Source organism: Harpia harpyja, chromosome 12 (assembly GCF_026419915.1).
Source record: "Harpia harpyja isolate bHarHar1 chromosome 12, bHarHar1 primary haplotype, whole genome shotgun sequence".
In the NCBI taxonomy this organism is placed as follows: Eukaryota; Metazoa; Chordata; class Aves; order Accipitriformes; family Accipitridae; genus Harpia; species Harpia harpyja.
The window spans coordinates 38860235-38883655 of record NC_068951.1 but is presented as its reverse complement, the minus strand read 5'-3'; the positions used below and the strand labels follow the sequence as shown (position 1 = coordinate 38883655).

The 23421-nt window shown below is 41.7% G+C and overlaps 1 protein-coding gene across 1 annotated transcript in view; it reads left to right on the top strand.

Moving 5' to 3' along the window:
* Positions 1–23421, top strand: part of FNDC3B (fibronectin type III domain containing 3B) — a 171662-nt gene that overhangs the window by 91661 nt on the left and 56580 nt on the right. The window contains exons 6-11 of the mRNA XM_052803622.1: positions 1738–1796; positions 8164–8321; positions 10570–10629; positions 13456–13594; positions 13931–13984; positions 22332–22456. Of these exons, the coding sequence (XP_052659582.1) occupies positions 1738–1796; positions 8164–8321; positions 10570–10629; positions 13456–13594; positions 13931–13984; positions 22332–22456 (595 nt within the window). The remainder of the gene's footprint in view (positions 1–1737; positions 1797–8163; positions 8322–10569; positions 10630–13455; positions 13595–13930; positions 13985–22331; positions 22457–23421) is intronic.

Sequence of the window (23421 nt, the reverse complement as noted above, 5' to 3'; positions counted from 1 at the left end):
GGATCCAGGCTTTTGTGGCGCTGTCCTACTTCTGTACTGATCCTGAAGGGAACCCTGAATTCTGAAACTCCCCAGACTTTGATAACATTTTCCCTTGGATCAGCATCTCAACCTTTTCCTTAGCCATTTTAGTCCACCTGGGTAGTTTTCAAGTCAGTATTATCTTAATGCTGGCTAAATCCTGCTACTTTATACACTTTATAATACACTCTGAGGGTTATCTACTATGGAAAGAACCAGTCATGCTATCCTCCTCTTCTCCTGAATTATTACTACTCCTTTCTTTTCCAAGTGGCTGAGACTAAAGAATCCAGGAATGCACAGAGCAGGAGATCTGTCATTCCCACTCTGCACCAAGGTGCATTCTTGTAGGGAGAGATGGGCATTTACACTGGAGCTCTGCCATCAGCATTCAGCCAATTCTATTTTTTGGCAGCTGAGCACATGGAATTTTTAAAAAGAAGATGTACTTTTTTAAAGCAGGTCACAGACAAAAATAAAGACACATTCTTGGGCTACAAGAAGTAGGTCAGGCTTTGGGGGAATCATTTGCAAAAGCTGTTGATCTGATCTTACCAGTTTTTCTTTATTAATATTTTTTGCTTCCTGTGCCAAATTTGTATGCTTTTTATAAAGAAGTCCTGCTCATTTTGCTTTAGGTGTGATGTATTCTTCTGCTTTGGTGAGCAAACTTTTTACATAAGCATTTAAAAAAAGGGGGGGGGAGCAAAAAAACCCTAGAAAAAATATGTTCCTAGTTTTCCATTAGAGAATACTGTAGCGGAAAGTGAGGCCTCTCTGTGCTGCAGTCCAAAAGGAATAAAGCTGCTTTGTGTCACCTCATTACTCTAAGCTGATGTTTTACCTCAAGACTTTTTGGGGGGGGAGGATGAGGGAAAGGCTGATTCCACGGCTCAGATGAATGCCTCTGCAGCACCTTCTGCACTCAGTTAATCTGTCTAATTTAGGGGAAGTATTTCACACCCTGCCCTCTGATAACGCCGTGTAGCCCCTGCAAGAGCTGCGGTATCAGGCACAAGGCTCGGGGAGGGAGGATGGATTACTGCTAGTCAGGCATCCAAATTAGCCTGGCATGACTTTATTACCTTGATAATTGAAGGCGGCTGTTAGAAGAGCCCTGACCACGAAATGGTAACAGCAGTTAAGGACAGGTAGCTGCAGGTGTGTGCCAGGGCTCGGGGCAAGTGTCCCGCATGGCCAGGCTGGGCTTTCCCTGCGCGGGGGCAAGAAGAATGTTCGTCCTCTCCGGTAGCCCGGTGCTCTGGCAAGCAGGCAAATAGCCCAGCTCTGCAGCCGATGGTGTAGGGATGTGTTTGGCTAACAAACCAGGATTAGGTTCAGCAGTAATTGAGCTGTAGAAACCCCTGGACTTCTTCCACGGCCAAGCTTTGGAAACAGGATGGTTTTGCTCTGTGAAAGCAAATCCCAATTAATAACGTTGTTTGTGGAGGACACCTCTACAAATAATCCCACCTTTCCGAATTTCTGCAATTACTGGAAGTTTCATTCTGTCCTTTTTCTCTTTTATAATTTTTTTAATATTAATGCATGTAACTGCAGACCTTAAATTCACAAGGGCAAAACGGCAGATGCTCATGTGCAGGTAATGTCTCTCTTCTATTGACAAATTCCTGAAGAATTATTGACATAGCTGACACTTTTGTTTAATATTGGTCATTTATTTTTCTTCCTATTTCCACATTCTCTATTTTACAGAATTTGATTCGGAAACAAAAAGGGTTCAAGACATTCTTTCTGGAATGGAGAAACCACAGGTATGTGATCCCAAATTCTCTCTCACACACACACACACACACACACACCCCCAATAGCAAATGTGATATGTAGGTTGTGTCACAACATACTGGTGATTTCACAGGGGAGCACCTCTGAATTTTTTGCTTAGTAGATTGTTGCTGCTGTGTGTATCTTAACTCATTTTGCCAGGATATACATTGGAAGCATCTTTTGTGCTCATAGTTATTTGTGGGCTCTGCCCACTGCAGGAATCCCACCAGTCGCCTGTTTCCAGAGGACAACTCCCAGTATTCATACTGTGAGGGGGAGCTCAGTGCACTGGGGTGATCTACGTAGCTCCTACCCCCTCTCCCCTGGGTTTAATTTTATTTGTCATGAGCAATTTATATCTCTAATGATGATTAAATTAAGCTAATTCTATTATTCAATGGCAATTACTATATTCTACATTTATCTTGAGCCATAAAAGCATGTGAATTATAATGGAATTGAATCACCATGTAAATAACCGTAATGCTGGGTGTGACCACAGTCAGGTAAGGTTCTTAATAAATCTGGTTGTAAGCCCTTTGAATGTGATGTTTTTCTAGTTTTGTGTGTCAAATGAAAACCAGAAGAGTATTGTTGATCTAAATGAATGGTCCAAACAAGTGCTTGAAGAACCAGTCACAAGGCAGAGGGATACGGCTCTGTTTTATCTCCTTTGCTCTCTCAGGGCTCAGACCTTTCTCTGTCCAGCTGGAAAGCTAGTAAACAAGTAAGCAAATAAAATAACGGTTGGAAAGCTCATCTAAAGACTGGGTTCAACAGTAGCTGATAGAGGCTGATACAAAGAAATTCTGCAGTGGGTGGCTATGCCTTAGATGCAGAAGTGGCAGCCTCAGGGGCAGGCAGGCATGAGCACAGGCTGTTTTATTTTTAGGCTCTCTTCACTTGGATGCTTTTGTTCTGAATAAATACAGAAGGTGTTTGGTCTTAAATTGCTCCATCAGTAGGTGTTGGATCCTAGTGTCATGGCATCGTACAAGAGCAGGTTCAAAGCCAGCCAGACTCTAAACCAGACCTGCAGAAATAATAAATACCAGGGGGCTACAGCCCGAGTTTGTGTTTGCAAGAAGGAAAGCTGCTGTATTTCGTGTAGAAACAAGTGACAATACTAAGCTGAAGACTTAAGGGTTTCTGGGAGATCAGAAGGGAAGACAGTGCACTTAACACAAAATTAGGCTAGTTTATTGTACAGAGTGAGTCGATATTTTTGTACCAAGGACTACCTGAATGTTGCTCATCTGGTAAAATGCCACAGCTAGGTGCTTTCTACAAAGATCCGGAGAGCTGACGTGAAAAATGTGTTATTTCATACTTGTATCTGTAGAGGTAAGGAGAGAACCTGTTTGAGGAGTTTGCAGGGTTGAGCTCTGTACAATTAGATTTATGGTAACCACAGCGTTTAAAGTAGAGGGGAGCAAAAAACTAGAAGTAGACAAATATTTTTCCTTGAATCATTTCAAAAATAGGAATTTTTTTTTTTTCTTTTTTCCTTGGAAAAAGAAATCTAAAATGTGACAAATGCTAGTTCAATAATAATGACATTTAGTGAGAAGATGCTGGGGATCATCTATTATTCTCTCTGTAACTTTGACATTTGTGAGTAATTAAACTCATAGGAGTCTCACAAACCATTAATTGCTATGAATGATTATGTGTGTGCATAGTCAGTATTATATCTGATAGAAATATATCATGTTATGCATAAATAGTCAGCTGGGCCATATTTCTTGGTGAGCCTTATGCGTATATGAATGAAAAAACAATGTATAGAAAAACAATTGTGTAGAAAGAAATGACACAATTGAAACGAAAGGGCGCAGAGCAGTCAGTCAGTGGCCAGTGGAGTGATGCTCTGTCTGCAGCACATGGCTTTTATGTGTCCAAAGGAGCAGTTCTTTCTACCGTCAGCAGTGGTGAAGCCATCTGAGCAACTCCTGCAGGAGACCCCGCCGCCGTAGTATCGCTTGGAGGTGTCTTTAATGTAGCTTGTCCAGGTTACCTCTATGTGACAAAGTCTCTCTCACCTTTCTGAGTACAAAATATACACACCTTTTAAGTTATTAATTTATAAAAAGTCTGTTTTCGATAATAGATGTTGTTACCTGTTTGAGAGATGTGCAACCAAACTGTAAATGTCATCATAGTTTTATTCCTTTGACTGCAAAAATTTGAAAAGAAGCCTTTTGCTTCCCCCTCCCCCCCGCCAGTGTTTTTATTTGAACCGAAATATATTTTTAATTCGCATTATCGCAGACAAAGTAAGCATTCTCTAAAGCAAATACCTCGGTGAGGGAAGGGGAAACTTGATTCTGGGTTTCCGAAGTGGCGGGGGGCAGCGTCGCTGCATCCAACGGCGCGGCTGCCGAGCGGCTCGGGGGGCATCACCTCCCGCGGGGAAACGCCGCAGGTCTGCGGAGCCAGAGCTCAAACATCAGTTTGACTTTCCAAAAGGCAGCCTGCTCCCGCTGACTTGCTCTGCAACGAAACTCATATTTAAGCATTGGGATTTTTGCCTAAAATTGCAGGATTAGAGCCATAGTTTAAAAGCAAAATCTCGACCCGGTAATAACCGTGAATTCATTTGACCCCCAAGTCTTTCAAACGCTGCCCTCGAGGGAGTAAATGAATGTTGCTTGCAGTGTAGTTCTCACACGTACAATAAACCCCCGAACCACACGATGCCTGTGAATGCTAACCCGGAATTTGAAAGATAATGAAAGTTGTACAGAAACATTGTTCGTTACCTGAAAGACGGGAAGAACCGATATTCATCAGTCTTGTAAGCATATTAAAGTAGTGCAGGAGTTGGGATTCTTTCCCAGGGGCTTTTATAAAATAATTATTTACACCACTGAGTTTTGATAGAGTAGAAAGCAGGCATTTACTGTGTAAACTGAGAAGTTTTCAGAAACTAATTAACTGTGCTTTTTACCAGACATACAAAACTCCTTGTGGGAGAATCTTTTGTTAGGTCTTAGCTAAAAGGCCAAGCCAGTCCTGTTCAAAGGGAGCACAGCAATTCTGGGGACAGATGAGACAGGCTGGGCTAACTAGAAAGCAGCACAAAGGTTTACCTGCCCAGCCTAGGAAGAGGTGCTCTGGCTGCTTATATTTTGGTCGGATGGAATTAGGGCACCATTAATGAACAATAAACTTTTTTACTTACAGCTAAGTATTTATGTCTGCGAGTTCAGTAGTGACATTAAGCCAACCATCATCATGTTAGCTGTGCTGTTCCTTACAGCATGGAAAGGGCTGGTCCAGATCTGTTCAGCTGCTCAGTATCTTTTGAAAGGTGCTTGTTTTCCCAGGTGTAAGCGAGAAAAGTTGGAGTTAAAGCTGCTGAGCTGGTTTGCGAGTGCCTGCTCGTTATTCTCAGCGTATCATAACCCCATTTATTTAACTTACCCTTTTTCAGAGCAAAGCTAGTGCTTCCTGCTCCAGGTAGGAGTTCCTCGGTAAAGTTAAGTGGTGGCTTTGGCCATTAAATCAGATATTGAAGAGATAGGCCTTTGGCTGGGAAACGTGATACGATATCGAGTCTGTTAGTCGGTGAGCAGCAGATAGGTTTATCTCTATCCATACAGATAAATCTGTTCTTGGTGCTCATGCTGACGTGGACAGTACTGTTCTGCTTTCTATACCCAGGGAGTGTATAGATTTGCCTTTTCTGACTTTATCATGCAGATGGTGACCCCTCGCTTGCTTTACTACACTTGCTGTGTGTACTTAGCACAGCTAAGAATTGTATTTAACTATTTCTGGTGTTTATTTTTAAACCTCCGCCAGCAGTTACTGTGTACATAGCACCACCGAGGCAGGCCAGCAGCCACTCTGAACGCTGCTGTATCGGTGAGAAGTTAGTGGTGTAGCTGGAGCAGCTTTGCAACTGGGTTTGGACTTTTATCCTCTGCATGGAAGTGTCTGCACGCTGTCTTCAGAATAATAGTCTAACAGTTTCTAGTGGTTAGTGCATAAGATACTTTCTCTTACTTTAAGAAACTATAAAAGACCTAACTTTTTACAGATTGCTATAGTTCATGAAAGGCCAGAGTTTTTGCTGTACACAGAATATATACGTGTGTCCTTGTGAGTAGTCATAGAGAAAAACATTTCAATAGAACATTGGCAGAATATCATGCCTCCAGCTCCAAGTCTGTCTGAATTTATGAAAAACAATTATGCAAGCATATTTCCATAATAAAAGAAACTGCGTGTTGATGGGCTGAGCTGGCATAGCAGTAATGTATGTTAAAAAAAAAAGTTTATTTGGTTCTTACTATCTAGCTTTCTGATCACAATATTATTTAAAATACAGACTTCTAGCTCTAAATATCTTTGTCACAGTTTCATTCACATATATGTGTGTATATATATCTCAAACATTTAACTTTCCTGTCTTATTTGAATCGTTCAGGATTCTTATAAGCTGTCTAATCCAGTATCAGTATTCACTTGTCCAAGTTTTTGAAGCAAACATTGATTTCGTAGCATCAAAGAGATGTGACTAGAGCAAGAAATCCCATGAAAATTCATACAACAATTTGCACGTTCGTATTTTTTACAAAAAAAAGCTTGATACTACTTGAACCTTCTTGCCTGACAACTTCTTGTTCACATTAGGTTGAACAGAGGTTTTCTTTTTGGCAAGACTTAAGTGTGCTGCTATAAATTAAAATCTTTAACTTCTGAGAGCATGGTGTTTAAGTTAAGATGAGACGTTTTGTGATGTCAGTCTGTTAAAAACAGATTTATGACTTGCTCAGAAAGAACCTGCTTGATATATGGGTATCACACACAACAGTTGCAGTGCTCTTCAGCTGGAAGCAATGTGTTTTCACGTGAGAAGTTAAATATTCTCCATTATATAAAGATATCCAGAAGCCGGATTTGTAAACAAGCAGTCCCTGAAAGCTGATTGCTAAGATTTCATTACCAAGTCATCTATGGGTAAGGTGTTTCAATTGTCTCAAGAAAAGTGTAGGAAATGTGTAACTAAGCACCTGCATCATTCATCTTACACCTTCTGAAATAACAACGTTTTGGTCTGTGTGTCGGAAAAATCTGTTAAAATGATGGAACCAGTGAAATTTGATGCGTAGAAGAAATGAATAAAGAATATAGAACCTGGTGCTTTGCTTCCTCCTCATGGAGGCTAGCTAAAAAAATATTCTTTACATTTTCACTGCAATTAAGAAGGAAAAACATAGTCATTTTGATTACGAAAAGTGGAGAGTTTGTGGCAGAGAGCTTGAGGCTATGGTGGCTTTGAGGCTTCCCTGGGCTTTTTTCAGAAGGTGTGCAGAAAAATGTTATGCTGTCTTTCCAGGATGGCCAGGGCAACTATTGTTTTTTTATTTCTTTTTCTTTTGAGACAGTGGTGGGGCGGGGAGGGGGATTTTTTTTTTTTTCTTTCTTGGCTTGATAACAGAAGGCTGTTCTCTGGAAAGCTGCTGTTCAGTACGTGCAGCTGATGAACGATGCCTCCGGCACCATGCCAGTGGGCTCTCCTGGTGAGAAAGGCGATGCTAGTTCTGTAAGCTTGGGCAGTCTAGAGTTATGTGGACCTGTGTTTCCAGAAGAATACAGCTGCACTGGTGGGGTGATAGGGTTGTTTTGGTGCAGGGGTTTGAGGTATTTTTTCCGTGTTTTATTGGAAGAGAATCCTCGCCCGTCTGCCATTGAGGTGTCACACCCAGGGGTGAATACAGATCATGCTTGCAGTCTTTCTCTCTGGGCACAAAGTGATTGATTTGCAATGTAATTTTTAATTGACAAGTTGGACTTCTTTTATGATTTTCCCTTATGCTTTTGAGTCAGCGTAACCTTGCAGTTTGAGTTGGGTTATTTTATTTATTCGCAGTTGAATTGTTGCAGTTTCAAATTACAAGAAGGAACAGGATGACTGAAAAAGCCATCAGAGTTTTATTAGAGAGTCTCCCTAACAAAAGCTGTAGAAAAATAATTGCGTACGAAACAATCTGTACGATAAAGTCTTTGTTCCACTTAGTTCCACTTACCTTCTGGTAATGGCTGCAGCAGCAGGTACCTCCAGAATGATGCGAGGCATCCTTTGCTGAATGCTCAGACAATGACAAGCCAATTCGCTGCCGGGGGACAGCTCTCTGTATTCCTCATCTGTTAGAGATTAGTTTATGCCATGAATCTGTGTTTTTGTTTGTGGTGTTGATGACCATTTCTGACCCTTTACTTTTCACCTGTAGCTCTGAAAATTCCTTTTTACAAGAAATTGATTGTGAAGATGCAAGGAAAAAGCAAGACTTAAGAGAATAGTGTGTTTCTTGGAATTCAGAGTAACTGATGTTTCTTTTATAGGTTACAAATATTCAAGCAAGAACAGTTTTACTTTCCTGGTCACCTCCCACTGGCCTTCTAAATGCAGATAGACACAACAACGGTTTGCCTTACACCTGTACCTACGAGGTTGCCTTATCAGATAAAGGGAGGGATGGAAAATACAAGATAATTTACAGGTAACAGCATCATTTTTACACTTGTTTTTTCATTAGGAATAAATTCTCCGAGCTTTTCAGGGTGTATTTTGGCACGCCCATCACTTGCAGAAAAAAGTTTGCACATTTGAACACGCTGTGATTGCTCCCTCGCTGTCCCAGCAGCCCGCCTTGCTGGAAGAGCTTGCAGGGAGCTGGTTGAGTGCATGTCACAAAGTCCCTAATTGCCTTCCCATCCCACCTCCCCGACATAGGGCCGATCTTGCATGTGATGCTGTCTCTCCCATTGCCAATGAAAAGGTTACTTTTTCTCTTACGCTAAATGTCAAAACCTTTCGTGTACACCATGCAGGCAGGATAACTGCCTTCCTAATGGGCTAAATGTTGTGTGGACTTGCAGAATTAAGAACGGTAAAGCTTGCTTTTTGAGCTAATGAGCAAAAGTTTGAGGGCTTTACTGCTTTGTAGTGTCTTAGATGAGCAGAGGAGGGAGTACACTGATCAGCAGTGTAGGCTCCCCAGAAAAACCCGGATACTTGGCTCTCAGCAGTCTTCAGTAAAAATTCTGAGGGATTTCTCTGTTTCTCCTTCCAATGATCCTCTGAGCTCATTCTGTGATCAAGTACATATGGTGTTATGCCTTTATTTTTCCCGCTAATGACGTCTAGGAAGGAAAATTTTGAGATGTGACCTTGGCTATTGTGAAATAGCTAATCCTTCCTAAATCTCATTGAATAAAGTCCAGGTGATACAGCATTTATGGAATTGCCTCTCGAGACCAAACCATCTCCTTTCTTAAGATGTCCTGTGAATTAGGGTATTCTTCTTGGTATGCTAGAGGCAGGTCTGTGTGAACTGTCTTGGGTAATATTAAAAGAGCATATTAACCAGGGAAACGTTGCCTGATTTTTTTTTTTTTTTCTTTTTTTTTTCTTCTGGTATTTACACCAGCTATTTGTGAGCCAGTGTGAGAATCTCTATAGGTTAGTGTGTGCTGCCGAGCTCTTAAAATGGGAAGGATGCTTTCTAGTACTTCTTGTGCTTGCTGGTGTGATGGCTGCACATTTTCTCCTGGTTATGAAATGTTGTGCATCTGTTTTAAAGCTGCTAGTAGTAATCTGTCTCCTGCTGCTGGCCAGAGGACAGCCATTAGCTTAATGTGGTATACTCTGACACGAGCAGCAGTAATCATTATTACTATAGGCAAAAGAAAGTCTGCAATATGTTGAATACATTTTCTTTGCAAGGAGGTGCACTCATTTCAGAGGGAAAAAACTGAATTTGCAGAGCATTGGATTATATGAAAAAAAAAAAAGTGTTTTTTGGTAGATTTCTGGCAAACCAGCAGGCATGTGCTTTCTGGTTGATTTTGTTCTCTTGATTTTGAGACGTCTCCCTGTATTTGTCCAGCTAGCTATGAATTATTTCTTTATGCTAAATTGAGAATTTTCTTGTTTCCCGTACTTTAGTAAAATCATGAATAAGCCAAGCACTTACATGAGATGGCTATTACTTATGAAGTACTGACCTGTACCTTAATCTTCACAGAATTGGCAACACATGACTGAGCCTAGTGTTCATTTACCAGCAAACAAGCCAAAAAGAAAAAGAATAGCCCTAACTACGTTGGCTACATTTGAAATTAATAGATTATATGCTGATTTTTTTTTCCTAAAATGTCTGAAACTGTGTGCTTTTACTTTTCTTGGTATTGAAAGAGATCTGGGTCCAGCTGTTAGGGCATTAATTAAATGTCTCCTGGCCATGGTCCTCACAGAGAGTGTGGTTCTGGAAGAGACAGCAAATAAATGAAACGGTACTGCAAGCAACTATACTTTTTCCTCTGACGTTCAATGACTCTCACTTTTTGTAAAGTATTTTGAAATAGTGAATGTACAGAAAGTACAAAAGTAATGTATCTATTCTGCTCTTTTCAGCTCTGGGAGGGTTAAAAAAACACAATGAGCTTTATATCAACAAAATGTAAGGATAGCATTGAAATAAACCCATATAGCTAGTTTACTGAATAAATTGAGATAACTACTTTTCTTCTGTGTATATGGAGCTGTATAAAGTTTTCGGGAAACATGAAGCGTGTTGACAAATTGTTGGTATATTGCTTACTACTGTTTTTCTGTGGTGGGATTATTTTTCTTTCAAATCATAATATAAGGGAGTTGCTAGTCACTGGAAAATCACTAGCTGTGCTAAGTGTGATACTGCTTTTCATAATTTATTGATTTGTTGGGTTTGGGCTTTTTTCCTGCAGTGGAGAAGAATTAGAATATAACCTGAAAGACCTTAGGCCAGCAACAGATTATCACGTCAGGTGAGTTAGTGTGACTATGAATGTCACTTAAATATAAACTCTTCAATTATATGAGAATAAATGTGGATGTTCTTTATCTAAGTATACAGTGTAGCTCAAGAATTTCATGGTCACCTCTGTAGCTGTTTTTTCAGTGGCTTCTAAATATTTTCTGACAGATTTTTGTCTCAAACTTGAAGTTACAGGAGTGCTTTCTGAATAATACATTTTCTGTCATGTTCTTTCCATTGCTAGAGTAAGCGGAAAAAGGACATCTGTGTATCTGTATTTCTGTCTATATGTATAACAGGCCTGGAAGTGCTTGTGTATGAAAGTGGGATACCTCAAGCTTCTTAAAAATTTGTCTCAAGCAACTGGCATTTCTTCAGTTATTGTAACATAGGTATGCTAGCACTGAAAGTACTCCAGCACAGTTTCTTCATAAGTACTCCTTGCTTTGTGAAGTAAACCTGCTGATTACAGATCCATCTGACCATAGTAATTTCAGCATTTATTCCCCCAAAAATGGATTCACGCTGGCCTGTCTTGATATTTTCAGAGTGTATTTCTCTTTGATTCTAAAAATGTGTTTACACATTTATTAACACATTCTCAGGTTTGCTCCCTGATGTTTTTAATACCATCTGTGTTATCTGCTCATGTTGCATTTTTTTAAAAGACTTTGCTTATGAACAAGGCTTCAAATTCACATCCTGTTCACTTATGCTCAATATCCTTTTAAAAAAAAATCCTTTCACTCCTGTCTATTGTTTCCTTCTGTTTTTCCAGACAAGGGCTAGGTTTGGCATGCTTTTTCACATCAAGGCTGCTCCTGTTTGTAAAACTTTAAACAAACACTTTGCTTCTGAGCTCTAAAAAAGACCCAATACCAAAATCTGACGCTATAGCTTCTTTTTTTTTTGGAGGATACTTCCTAGTGGAGCCCTAAAATGAACTTTAGAAGTAGAAGCACAAGACCAGAAGTAACTTCTTGTAAACAAGTAGAAGACGTAGGCTCCCAGGTCGGGCAGTAGTCCCAGCCTTAGCAGCAAATGGACGGTAGCAAGGAGAGAAGGTTGTAAAACCCTGCTGAGCTTCCTGCTGTAAGCAATTGAGCATCGCTTTTAAAGCTGGCTTCAAACAGCAGAGCAGTCACCACGCACAGCGTGGCGGTGAGGTCTCGTGTGATTTTTAGGGCCGTTGTGGGTATTTGCCCCATATCCTGGCTGACTTCTTTCTCCCTACCTACAGCTCCCTCCTCCTTCCTGCAGGTTTGCCGAATTATAAATCGTTAGTGAACAGTTAGCAATAACTTATGTTTAAAAAGAAGTAGTGATGGCTAAATATAACAGTCAGGCTTAAAAAGCAGCAGCATGTGTTTGTAGTGGAGGGAACCGACCCTGAAAAGGCCGACTGTTTGCTTTCCTCCGCAACAATTTTTTTCTTGACTGAAACTGCGTTATGTATTAACGACAGCGAAGAAATAAATCTGTTAAGTAAAGAAATTTATGGGGCCAACAGTTACTCAGCAGATTGCCTTGGGTCTCCCTAACCTTGGCAGCATCTCTCAGGGCTTCGTCTCCACACAGCCAAGCTGCTTGCTCTTGCTCCTGCCCTGCTGGGCCCTGGGCACCCAGGAGAACCTTGTTCGCTCTGAATCTCTCTCCTGTATTTCTTCAAGCAGTATTATTTTGGTACCTTCAGAGATGACTGCGCTCAGTGTTTCAGTGACTTGCAGAAGATGCTCATTAAGCTCATTTTTGCATGGTTGTATTCCCCGATGGTATGCGTTTGATGCTTAGCTATGCTGGTTTCCAGCACACATACACACCGCTTGCCAGATGCAGACTCAATTAATTAATTGCATTTGTTTTCACTTCTGACTGCTAACAGGTGATGGGTAAAGCAGCACTATAGCTGTTCTTGTGAACCTCCCCCAAAAAGTTTGATTCCACATAGGTGGCCATTGTACATAAATTACTCTTATCTACTGAAAACAAATTTAGAAATTGCCCTTTCTTAAACTCTGCATTCAAGTACACAATAGCTACAGCCAACTCAGAGGTCATCGTCTGGTCATGGTTTGAACATTTTTTTTTTTGAGTAGAAGACTTCCAATTTGCACTTTGCTTTTGCTGTGTGGAAAATGTGAGGGGAAAAAATAACATCATTAATTTTTCAGAGAAAAACACCTCGTGAGGAAGTGCTCAGCTATATTGTATTCACTTTCCCACATTATATGGTATTGTATATCCCCCTCTGTGCTGATATGTAGAGGATTTGCCTGAAATCAAATTTGCTTTGAAGATTTTTAGTTTATCAGAGCAATGATCCTGAGCTGTGTTAGTTCTGATTCATGGAGGTCCACTAAGTGTTGACACCTGAGCTATGTAGGAGAAGCTTGTACCCGTGGAAGGAGACCAGCAGTTAACCACCGCTTGACATGATACATGTGAATCAAGTGTAAACCAGGCATTAAAGTTTATATCTTTTTCTCATGAGTTCATACTTTCTGTTGTATTGCAAAGAGGGTTTTAGCACAGCATGTGAAAGTCTGGCAGTAGGCAAGGCAATAGTGGTGGAAAGAAAAGATGATGGTGATGATGATAACTCAGTGGTCTGGGGGAGTATTTGCATAAAACACTGTAATATTCCTCTTCTGCTGTGAATTTTTTTACATACTTGTATCAAGTGAAGTAGAATAAGGATAGCCGCTGGTCTGTGAGAAATCTGTCATTAGTGGATGGTATCGTGGATGCTTTGGTAGTCAAATATTGTGGCTGAGGCAGTGCTGTCTCATCTTGTAACTGTCAGCAGAATTATAACCCATTTGAATATTGTTTCCAGGGTATATGCAATGTACAACTCAGTAAAGGGATCTTGCTCAGAGCCAGTAAGCTTCACCACTCACAGCTCAGCACCAGAGTGTCCCTTCCCACCCAAACCCTCGCACAGGACCAAAAGCTCCTTAACCTTACAATGGAAGGTAGGTAATGCTTGGATCGGGCAAGAAAGCAGTGAAAAGTACAGTTTACTGGCAGTGAGCATAACCATTGAAAATAATTGAAAGCTGAGACAGTAATTTTTCAGTAAGGGACTTGAACTCGCTGTACTCTGACAAATCCCTCCCCGTGCACTGACTTGACTTTTAAAATGTATGTGTTTTTACTGCATCCAGCTTCTTCTCGGTATTCGTTAAGAGGTTGCCAAGCTATGTGCAAACCTCAGGCTTCGGTTTCGCTTTAAAGTGCAGTCTTTTGCCTGGGTGGGAAGTAGTTTTCTCTTATTCCCCAAATTACCTTTTGTTCGTTTTTGTTCATAGGCACCCATTGATAATGGTTCAAAAATCACCAGCTACCTTCTGGAGTGGGATGAGGTAAGCAGCAACTAGTTGAAATAAGTACATAAATAAATGGCACTCAGACTTTACAAGGATTTGCTGAGTAAAGAAAAATAATTAAATACAGGAGAAAGTAGAAGTAGGCAAATGAAATCTTGATGGCATTAGGTGTAAAGAGTTGGAAAGGTGAAAGGGGCAGTGGGGGGGGAACTCTTCATTCAGTGTATTTTATGCAGAGACAATGTTCTGCTTCTGTACTCTCAATCTAACTTTTTATTGCTCATTTGCTGTACTTTGTTAATTAACATTACTTATTATTTAATTACTTATGATGTATCTTAGAGTTCGATTTGTGATATCTTTCTTCTGGACACTGTCGGAGTGCAGAAAAAACCACTGTTCCTGCCTCAAGGGAGAAGAGGTGTCATCTTGCAGCCCTTCCTACAGAGAATGTATTCAGGGTGTCCTTTACGTAGTGGCAAGTAGTCCCCTTCCAGACACAAAAGGAAACAAGTTCTGTGTCCCAGAGATCTTACATAGTTAGTGAGCAGTGTGCTGCTGGGGAGAGTGCCAAAAGCAAGATTTGCTGGGGGGGGGGCAGTTCTGGTTGCGAGTCCTCCCTCCATCCCTTTCTGCATCCTTTCCATTGTGCAAGCCGTATTTCTGCAGAAAGTATGAGTCAGTGAACATCATCTTTGAAGGAAAAAGTATGTATTGGGTGACAGAGAAGGCTTGGGCAACATGTAAAGAAGAAAAGGTGGTGAGTCAGAAAATGAAGAGTGCGAAGGGATGTTTAGTTGTGCAGTCTGAGAAACATCTCCTGAGGTTTTTAGTAGTCTAAAAATAATATCCTAAAGGGAATATTCTGTTATGAATCGTTTTCCTTCATTTCACTAGTAATGTGTTGCCAGATCATTCTGCTACATGTTGGATGTTTGGAACCGCTAGCTGTGCAAACATTTATTGTATGCACTATCACAGCAAGCGGGGTCTACGTGATGAGAAACCCACTGAACTGAAGTAAAACGAAACAGTAATTTCAGAGTGGCTTGCTGCCCCTCTCTGCGTAATGGAAGACGAAAGGTTGTCAGTGAAGAAGAAGAAACTGGAGTGTGAGGTCAGGGAAAAGGAGATTAAAAAGACGTTTCTCCAAAAGGATGGGCCAGGGTGATCCCATTACCTCTTCTGTGACACCTTGACTGTGCAGTTGTGATCTCTTGCAAGGCTCCCAGTAACTTGGAGCCATGGGAATGTAACAGCAGTGAAGCGGTGGAAACGTGAGTGATTCCAGCTTGCAAAGGGAAGGGAAGCAACAGAAAGTCTTGTCAGAAGACCAACAACAGACCATTAATACAGTGCAAATATTTTTTATGTTAATTTTGTCCACATGGAGCCTAGCCATCATTTTGAATATATGTAGGGCAATGTAAAATGCTCTTGTCCTTTAATACTGAGTATATACCTAGAGTTTTGTCTTCAGAAAGAATTGTTATAATGTCTGCTTTTCACAGGGCAAAAGTAGTTTGGCTTAGGCTAGCTCATGTACCAATGGGGAAAAATGAAGGCATCCTGATTCCCTTAGTCCGTCTATTTTAATTTCCTTGTTTTCTCAGTAACAATCCTGAAATGTGAGACCCCAGTGGATAGCTAGCCAGCAAAGATGAAAGAATACTGGCCCTGCACAAATTAACTTGGTACATCTCCAGTGGTTTGGCATGACTCCTGACTGAAATGTAGTTGTCTGGTTGTGAGATAGTTAGTGCCACAGGTGTAGCTTCGCTGAAAATTTTTTTCCTCTGATACGAGACAGAAACGCAAGTTTGAGTTGCTGAATTAAAACTTGCTATTAAGGCTTATTGAAGAAAAAGTCTGAAGATAGAGGCTGGCTATGCTGGCATCTGCAGTAATGTCATCTACCTGTGATGGCGAGCTGTTCCACTGGCTTTTTCATGTGCCATTGCAAGCTGTGCCTCCAACATCAGGTGCAGTTAGCTGCTGGAGTTACAGCACCCAAGTACAAAAGAGAATTCACTTGCAGTGCCCTGTACCCTCACACTTGGTTGTGTAAACTCCACGTAAGCAAAAGCAACGACTTTGTTACAATGCCACACTGTGTCCCAGTGAAATCAAGAAATAAATATGAGAGGGAAGAGGAGAACGCTTGCCAGGCAACAGCGAGTGCTCTGCCAGATCTCAGCTAGAGCAACGTTCATTAGCTACAGGGCACAGAATAAAATATAAACATGGGAAAATCAGCAATCAGAAGGAAATTAAATTGTGGCTGCAAAGCAGAGGGGGCTTTGCATGAGTGGAGAACAAGAAATCTATCCGATGATAAAGTTAGAAAAACACCCTAAAATGGCAGTCTGCCTTGAGAAGTTGAGTCCCTTCCTAGGGAAGGATAGCGTGCGAGTGAGCCGTGGAAAGCCCTCGCAACACAGAAGCAACACGCAGATCCTGGAAAGCTGTCGCGCAAAGGCGGCAGCCTCTTACTACAGAAACAAAACTGGCATCAGGCACAGGAGACGTGGGGAGTGGTGGAGGTGGTCGGGCGAGCGTGTCCGGCTGTATCCCAGGACCACGGGGCTGTTCCCCCAGCTCGAGCTGGGCTAGCCGCGTCCACCAAGGGAGAGGCTCCAGCAGTCCCTTCGCGCTCCTTCACGGTGGGTAGCAGGTTGTGTTTCTCTGGGGCAATTCAGATCTTGAAGTGTGTCGGATGCTCAACAGTATCTCAACTGGCTGCTCCTGTTTTTACAGGGCAGAGGCATAGTTTATAGCATCTAAAATGGAGCCAGGAATGTAGGTGGCATGAGTCGTATATGCAAAAATTAAATTGTTGCTGTAAAATGACAGCAGAATCGGCATGTTTTACAGCCCTAGGATTAGGTGAGGTTGTAAATTGTAGCAAGAGGACAGCATTTCATCTCTTCGTGGCTGCAGCTGGGGAGTCCTGCAGGGCTGAGGTGCTCCAGTGCCGGCTGGGTGCTGGGGGGGGGCTGCCTGGGACCCTGGGTGCAGTGCTCCTCAGCAAGCCCCATGCCACCCCATGTACCTACTGCAGGTTCCCTGCTTCTCTGGATGGTTGCTCAAGGGACTGGAGAGAGGTGTTTGAGGCAGGGTTGTGTGTTTTGTTTGTTTTTTTTTTATTTTACTGTGTCTTGCTGAGAATAGACGCAGTACTGTTCCCATTCTCTGGTTTAGCTCTCTTTTCTCATATATACTTTAAAAACCTTCTCTCAACTCATTAGGTGAGCTTTAGATGAAACACAAATGAGTTGGTTTTGTTTCTTCATTGGAATTAGGTGTGTTGTAGTCTGACCTACTTTGATGAAGAGATGGTTATACTGCTTAATATGTCACTGTGCCAGTCCCACCCAGCTGCCGCTCCTTCGGTTTAGTTCTGAGTTTTGGGGTTTTTCCTGACCTGCGGACTCTGGAGTCGCCGATAGACAAAGCTATTCCTGCTATTCCACCTTTTTCCCTCCCACCCAATTTGGATTAAATGGTTTGTAACTTGACTGGTGTTACATGTTAGTTAGAAAATGCAAATACTTTCTTTCTTGCTACTGACGTAGGTCTTTGAATTATAGTTGTAATGCCTTGCTAATAAACTGTTTTAGCTTAAAATTCCTGAAGAACTATGGAGGACGATCTTCATTCTTTAACAGCAGAGTAAAAGATCAGTTCAGTGAATTGTCACTCAGTTACATTGGATGTACGTTAGTAAAGTTTCCATCGACTTCAAAGGAGTTAGGATCAGGCCCTCTTCTCAGGTATTTTGAAATTCAGTAGGATCTTAACATGCCTGCACCTCAGGTCCTGGGATTGGCAATAGTAGTCTGGCAATAAAATCAGTTAAAATTAGTAATTAAGGAAAACTCCACCTTCTGGCTCTTCTTCTATGAACTTGACAAACCTAAAGCCTTTGAACTTACAAACCTGAACTAGTCAATCGATGACTTTGTGCCGGGATTGATTATTCAGGGTAAGCAAAAGGCTCATTGGAAAAAATAGCGTTAAAAATATACCAAACAGAAAATATCACTGTAAAGGAGGTGGTGCTTTCTCCCCATGCCAGCATTCATCAAAATCAGTAAACTGTAACTGCATTGAAAAATGCCGCTGGCACTGCTATAAGAATCAGGCCTTTGTTGCTAATTAGATGTGAAATGATCATTCTGCGATTAAGTGGTAGTAAATAAATGTTTCTCTTGTGCATATGGATAGCGAGAGTATCCTATTCATTCTCTATGGGAAAGTGGAGGACTGTTCCTGAGCCAGAGAGAAGAACATCCCTCTCATGCAGTGTGTGTCGCTGTTTTGTATATAACTCAAAAGCAGCTTTAATTCTCATCCAGTAAGCATCTCACTTTAATTTGCTCAAGAGAGAGACAGATACAATACTACACTGTTTAACAATTTGGTGAGGGATAGTTAATAAAGTTTATATACAGATAAATGGAGATAACTTTGTTCTGCCACAAAGTTTTAAACTTCTTGGGGCTAGCAGAGATGTGCTCATTTATACTAGCTGATAATGTGGGCCACACATCTCAGTGACTGTCCACCAGAATTCGGATGCACGGAGCTCCGCACTCATGCTTGGGCTTGTGCTTGTTCACCTACCTGTCCTCTAGGTCTGTTCTGTGTCTATGCCGCTCCTGTGAGACATGCAAGAGGAGAGTCTTGGATAAAATTGGGTTTTGTGTATATTTTAGGGATGCGGCATAGGTCCCATTCTGTCTTCCAAATGTTTGTATATCTAGAAAATTCAGTTACTTGTGTAAGAGCTTGCACAATAAATGCTTTGCAGAGATATTAGGGTGTGTTACAGTAATTGCTGACAGTTTGCTCCGCAGCTTTGTGTCAGATTGGATATCAGTCTGTTGCTTTTTATTGCCAATACGAACCAAACAGAAGTTAATGCTGGCATGGCCTGCGGCAGATTGCCACCTTGCCTCCTGGTTGCAGATCTGATGCTGGCAGCTTTTATTCAGACTTTTGTAGCGAGGTCTTGTGAAGGACTGTGCTCCCTTTTCTGTATCCACTGTACCTGCAGTGGCCCATTCCTCCTTTTGTGTTTGTTTGCTATGTCTGCCGCAGGTAATGCGGTCAACAAAACCCATTTAAAAATCTCAAACCCCTTGTCTCAATAAACAGAATCTCCAAGAGAAACATAAGCACCCTGTTTTAAGTGAGCGTGTAGCTTGGAATATAGCTGAAATAGCAGGCAAAACTCTGAAAAGTTGTGTTAAAATGCTGTGTTATAGTATTGTGCAAATTCTAGTGGATTTGTGGAGCTGAATTGTTCTTGTTTCCTCGGGCAGGCCCTGATGATCATCACAGTATGGGTTGTCCTCGTGAAGAATAGGGAGCCCAGGCTGGAGAAACCCGGGCTAGTGAAGAAGTCAGCCAGTGTCTGTTGTCCCTCTGAAATTTGTGGATTAGAAATATTTGCGGAAATGATACAGTATATTTTAAGCAACTTACGAAACCTTATTTAAAGGATTAAAACTTGGATGCCGAGTGTACAAAGAATAGGAGAAGGATTCTGGGAAAGCTGTAAGGCTCTTGGGTGGCAGCCAGTACCAGCCTGCCAGTTGTTCCTGTCTATAATTATGCCAGCATTAGTGCTTTCATAAATCTTGGGAGAGAAGGAATGGAGAGACTATTTCCAGGCTATTAATGCCAGGATAATTAGAAATATCGGCCAGCCTCTCCAATTAGTGCCAATAGAATCCAAAATACCAGCCAGTCTGAGTAATTTGAATACCAGCCGGACTCTGAGCAAGTCTGGGGAATGTACAATACCAGTTCTAGAAGAAAAATATATACAGTATCAGAATTTTTACTGTTGCAAAGTTGAAGATAAATGTTTGGCAATCTTTGCAAAGTTTTAACTCACCAGTTTGACAAATTGGAGTTTACTTGGCCCGTTGCTCTCAGTTCAGGCATTGTGCTACAGGTGAGAGTTTTTCATGACTTTCCTATTTAGCCAGCCATCGCTGTTCATCTGTTTATCAACCACATGCTTAGCATTAGGTCACTTTGTTCTCTTGGAGAAAAAGCATAGGAAAATGATAAAAAACATACATTCTTAAGCAGAAATCAGAAAGAAATGTTTTCAAATGCTTTACAAATAGTGAAGTCATTAAAGGGTTAGAGAAAAATTAATTTAATGCATCTGAACCTATAAAAGAGAGTTGGCATTGGGGGGGGGGGAATCTATTCTTAGTAGTCCTGCACTGATGAATGGATATTTTACTAAAACATAGGATTACTAATTAGGTTTTGTATAGCCTGGATTTTAAATACGTTATTGCTGAGCTGGGAAGTATGGTGACCTATTATTTTTGTCCAAATGGAGTTTTATCATATAACTCTATATCTAGGGATTTTAAATCTGAAAAAGTTTTCTCATCTACAAAAGACTTTTGCTTTAGGATTCGTGATTCTCTTCCAATTCCACCCCTTAATTTACTTGAGCCGTATGGTAATGTTACAGCTGGAGCAGGTGGGTGAAGTTGAAGAAGATGGTGTATAAAACCAAGTTCTAGAACAAGTGTAGGATCACACTGTATAAATAACAGTAAGTTGTGGCTGTTTGCCAGTGTGCTAAGTGTCCCTTCAGTGCCTCCAAATTGTTGTGCCATGCTGGAGGTCTGCATGATCGTTTCTAGCTTGATAAACACATTTTGGAGATTTGCTACAAACATTTTATGGAGTTCTTCCTTCTGTGTTGCAATCCGAGTGAAAAGAAGTGGAAGTTGATAGGGGCTGGAGAATGGGGCAGTGAAAAATGCATGTCCCACTCAGGCATTTTTGAGATCTTTAATGATGAAGTGATGTATTGAGCATGGAGGAAGAACGGTGTGTGGGAGGACAGGCAGAGCCCAAGGAGGCAGCAGTAAGTGAGGCTGTTGACCGCAGTGAGGGACACCTGTATAAATAATATTCCTGTTAGTCTGCTTAGGCATACAAACATCGAGTCTTCTGCCAAGCTGATGTATATCGGGTGAAATAAGTAGCCTTCTCTACGGGCAGATGTAATTTTACCGAGATAAAATAAAAATTAAAAATTGTGGAGACAGGTGCCAAAAATAGTAAATGGCATAGCAGAGCTCTTAAGTCAGAAGAAGTTGCAGAGATGGGCATAACTTTATCTCCTGCACCAGTTTGAGCCCACGGGTGTGCTTTGCTAGGTTTCTATTCTGGTGTGGTTTGGGGTACTTTGTAATGTAGTTGTCCATTAATTTTGTATTCAGATATTGAAATTAAAACTCCTTTAAACTGCTTCAGCTCGGGTAGATATTATTTACATAGAGTTGAGCAATCCGTGCCCTTTCTCCTGAAGGATTTCAAATTGACCGTTTCCCACATGTGGCATAGGATGAGACTAGATACTCTTTGTCGTCGCGGGGTCTCTGTCCTGCAAAAAGCCCGGCTTTTTTTTTTTTTTTACTCCAGGCCATAGCAAGTTGGGTTGGATTGAAAAGGTTTTTGTTTTGTTTTAATTGTGGCAGGGAGGGAGAGAACTTTGGAATGTCCTTGTCCTCGGCCGTGCTGGTGTGTACCTGATGTACCTGAGGAAGGACTTGGGAGCCAGAGAGGTGTCCCGATACCCATCTTGGCTTTGTCAGGGCTCATCGTCGCTCCGGGTCACGTTGATGTGAAGCTCCCATAAACCATACCTCTGGCATCCAAGTTTCTTAACAAAGTTTTGTGCTTCCCAACAAGTCCTCTTCGCTCATCACGTGCCGCGTGCTTTGAGCAGTGGGATGGCTACAGAACCTGGCGCGTTAAATATTCCTCCGTGATGAGTTAAAATCGATTTTTGCCCTCGAGGGCCTGGGGCTGAGCAGAGGGTTGCACCCAGGCTTGTTCCTCTGGGGCGGCAGGCGCTGGGGTTGGCCCTGGGCGGGACGGCGGGGAGCGAGAGCCCTCTTGTGGGATAGACAGGGTGTTTCTGAAGGACCGGGGAGGGCTTACGTGGGATTTGAGGTGCAGAGGGCAACGCTGGCAAGAAATGCTGGTTACAGCTTTCCTCTGCTCCTGTGACCGGGTCAGTTCAGAGATGAGTTTCCCCCTTAATTGGCACGCTTTTTTGTTAATGAGTAGGATAAATTGCATTTCAAGCAGAATGACAGAAGCTGTAGATACATCTCATGAAGATAAGAATCTGAAAAGAGGAGGAATCTGACAGCAGACTGACTGTGTTGATCTGTATTATTTTAGGTAATGCTGTCAGCGGCTTACACAGCTTTCTTTGCACAGTGCCTATATGAAAGCGTCTAATTCTAATATCATTTAACAGCCCTTTTTAAAATAAGAACCGCGTGGTTTTGTTTCATAGCTATCCAATTACAGATTGCTCTCTTTCTAGGGAAAGAGGAACAGTGGTTTCAGAGAATGTTACTTTGGAAGCCAGAAGCATTGCAAGTTGACTAAGCTTTGTCCGGCTTTGGGTTACACCTTCCGATTAGCAGCTCAGAATGACATCGGTACTAGGTAAGTCACCCAAGGTACACGCTTTCTTGAGAAAAAGTGGCACTTGAAAAGTTTAACTGCCAATGACAGTGTAAAGAGGAATTTTGGGAGGGGATTTTTGTTTGTTTCCTTTCTTTATGGTTTTGAGTTGGATATCTGACATTTGCTCTATTAATAACGCTTTAGAGTAAGTCGCACCTTCCCTGGTGGTATCATTCACCCCCCATCGTGTACCTTCAGTATGATGAGGTTAACCTAAGAAGATAGGCTCCTTCTGAGGTGTTAAATGGTGTTTTGTGGCCTATTCCTAATACAAAAAGAATACATCTGTTATGTAAAATTCCCACTAGGGACCTCTGTGAACCAAGAAAAACAAGCAAGAGGAAGCTGAGTTACAGATTTTGAAAGGAATCTTGATATATTTATTTTTCTGGTTTAAAGCAAAGCCCTTCTGTCTTTTTTCAGCAGTACAGTCCCTTCCTTCTTCTGCAGGACTGGCAGGGCTGGCTGATGGGGTGGGAAGGAAGGGCGAGAGAGCCAGGACCAAGAGAGGACAGGCACACCCAAGGGCCCTGCGAGATGGCTTTCATATTCTGCTTCGCTTTGCACGTGAACAGATGCGCTCAAATGAAGACGATGAGAAATCAGACTTACTGCAGTCCTCTAGGAGCTGCTGGGGAGCACTGGGCTATAAAATGTTACACAGCTGAGGACCAGAGTGTGCCCAAAGAGATATCGTGCTGCAGGGGCTGTGCGCTCCTGTACTCACGGAAGGAAAGTAGGCCAGGAAAAGTTTAGCTGTGAAGAAGCTAAACATCCAGTGTTCCTGTATACTCCTTTGTTGCCCTTCTTAGCTAAACAGGATCTAATAATTATTACAAGAAGGACAGAAAAAGAAACACTAGTAGCATATAACAATGTGTTTTGCTGAGGGAGATTCCTGTATTGTTGTCTCTGCCAAAACACAAACCTCTTAGTAAGATATA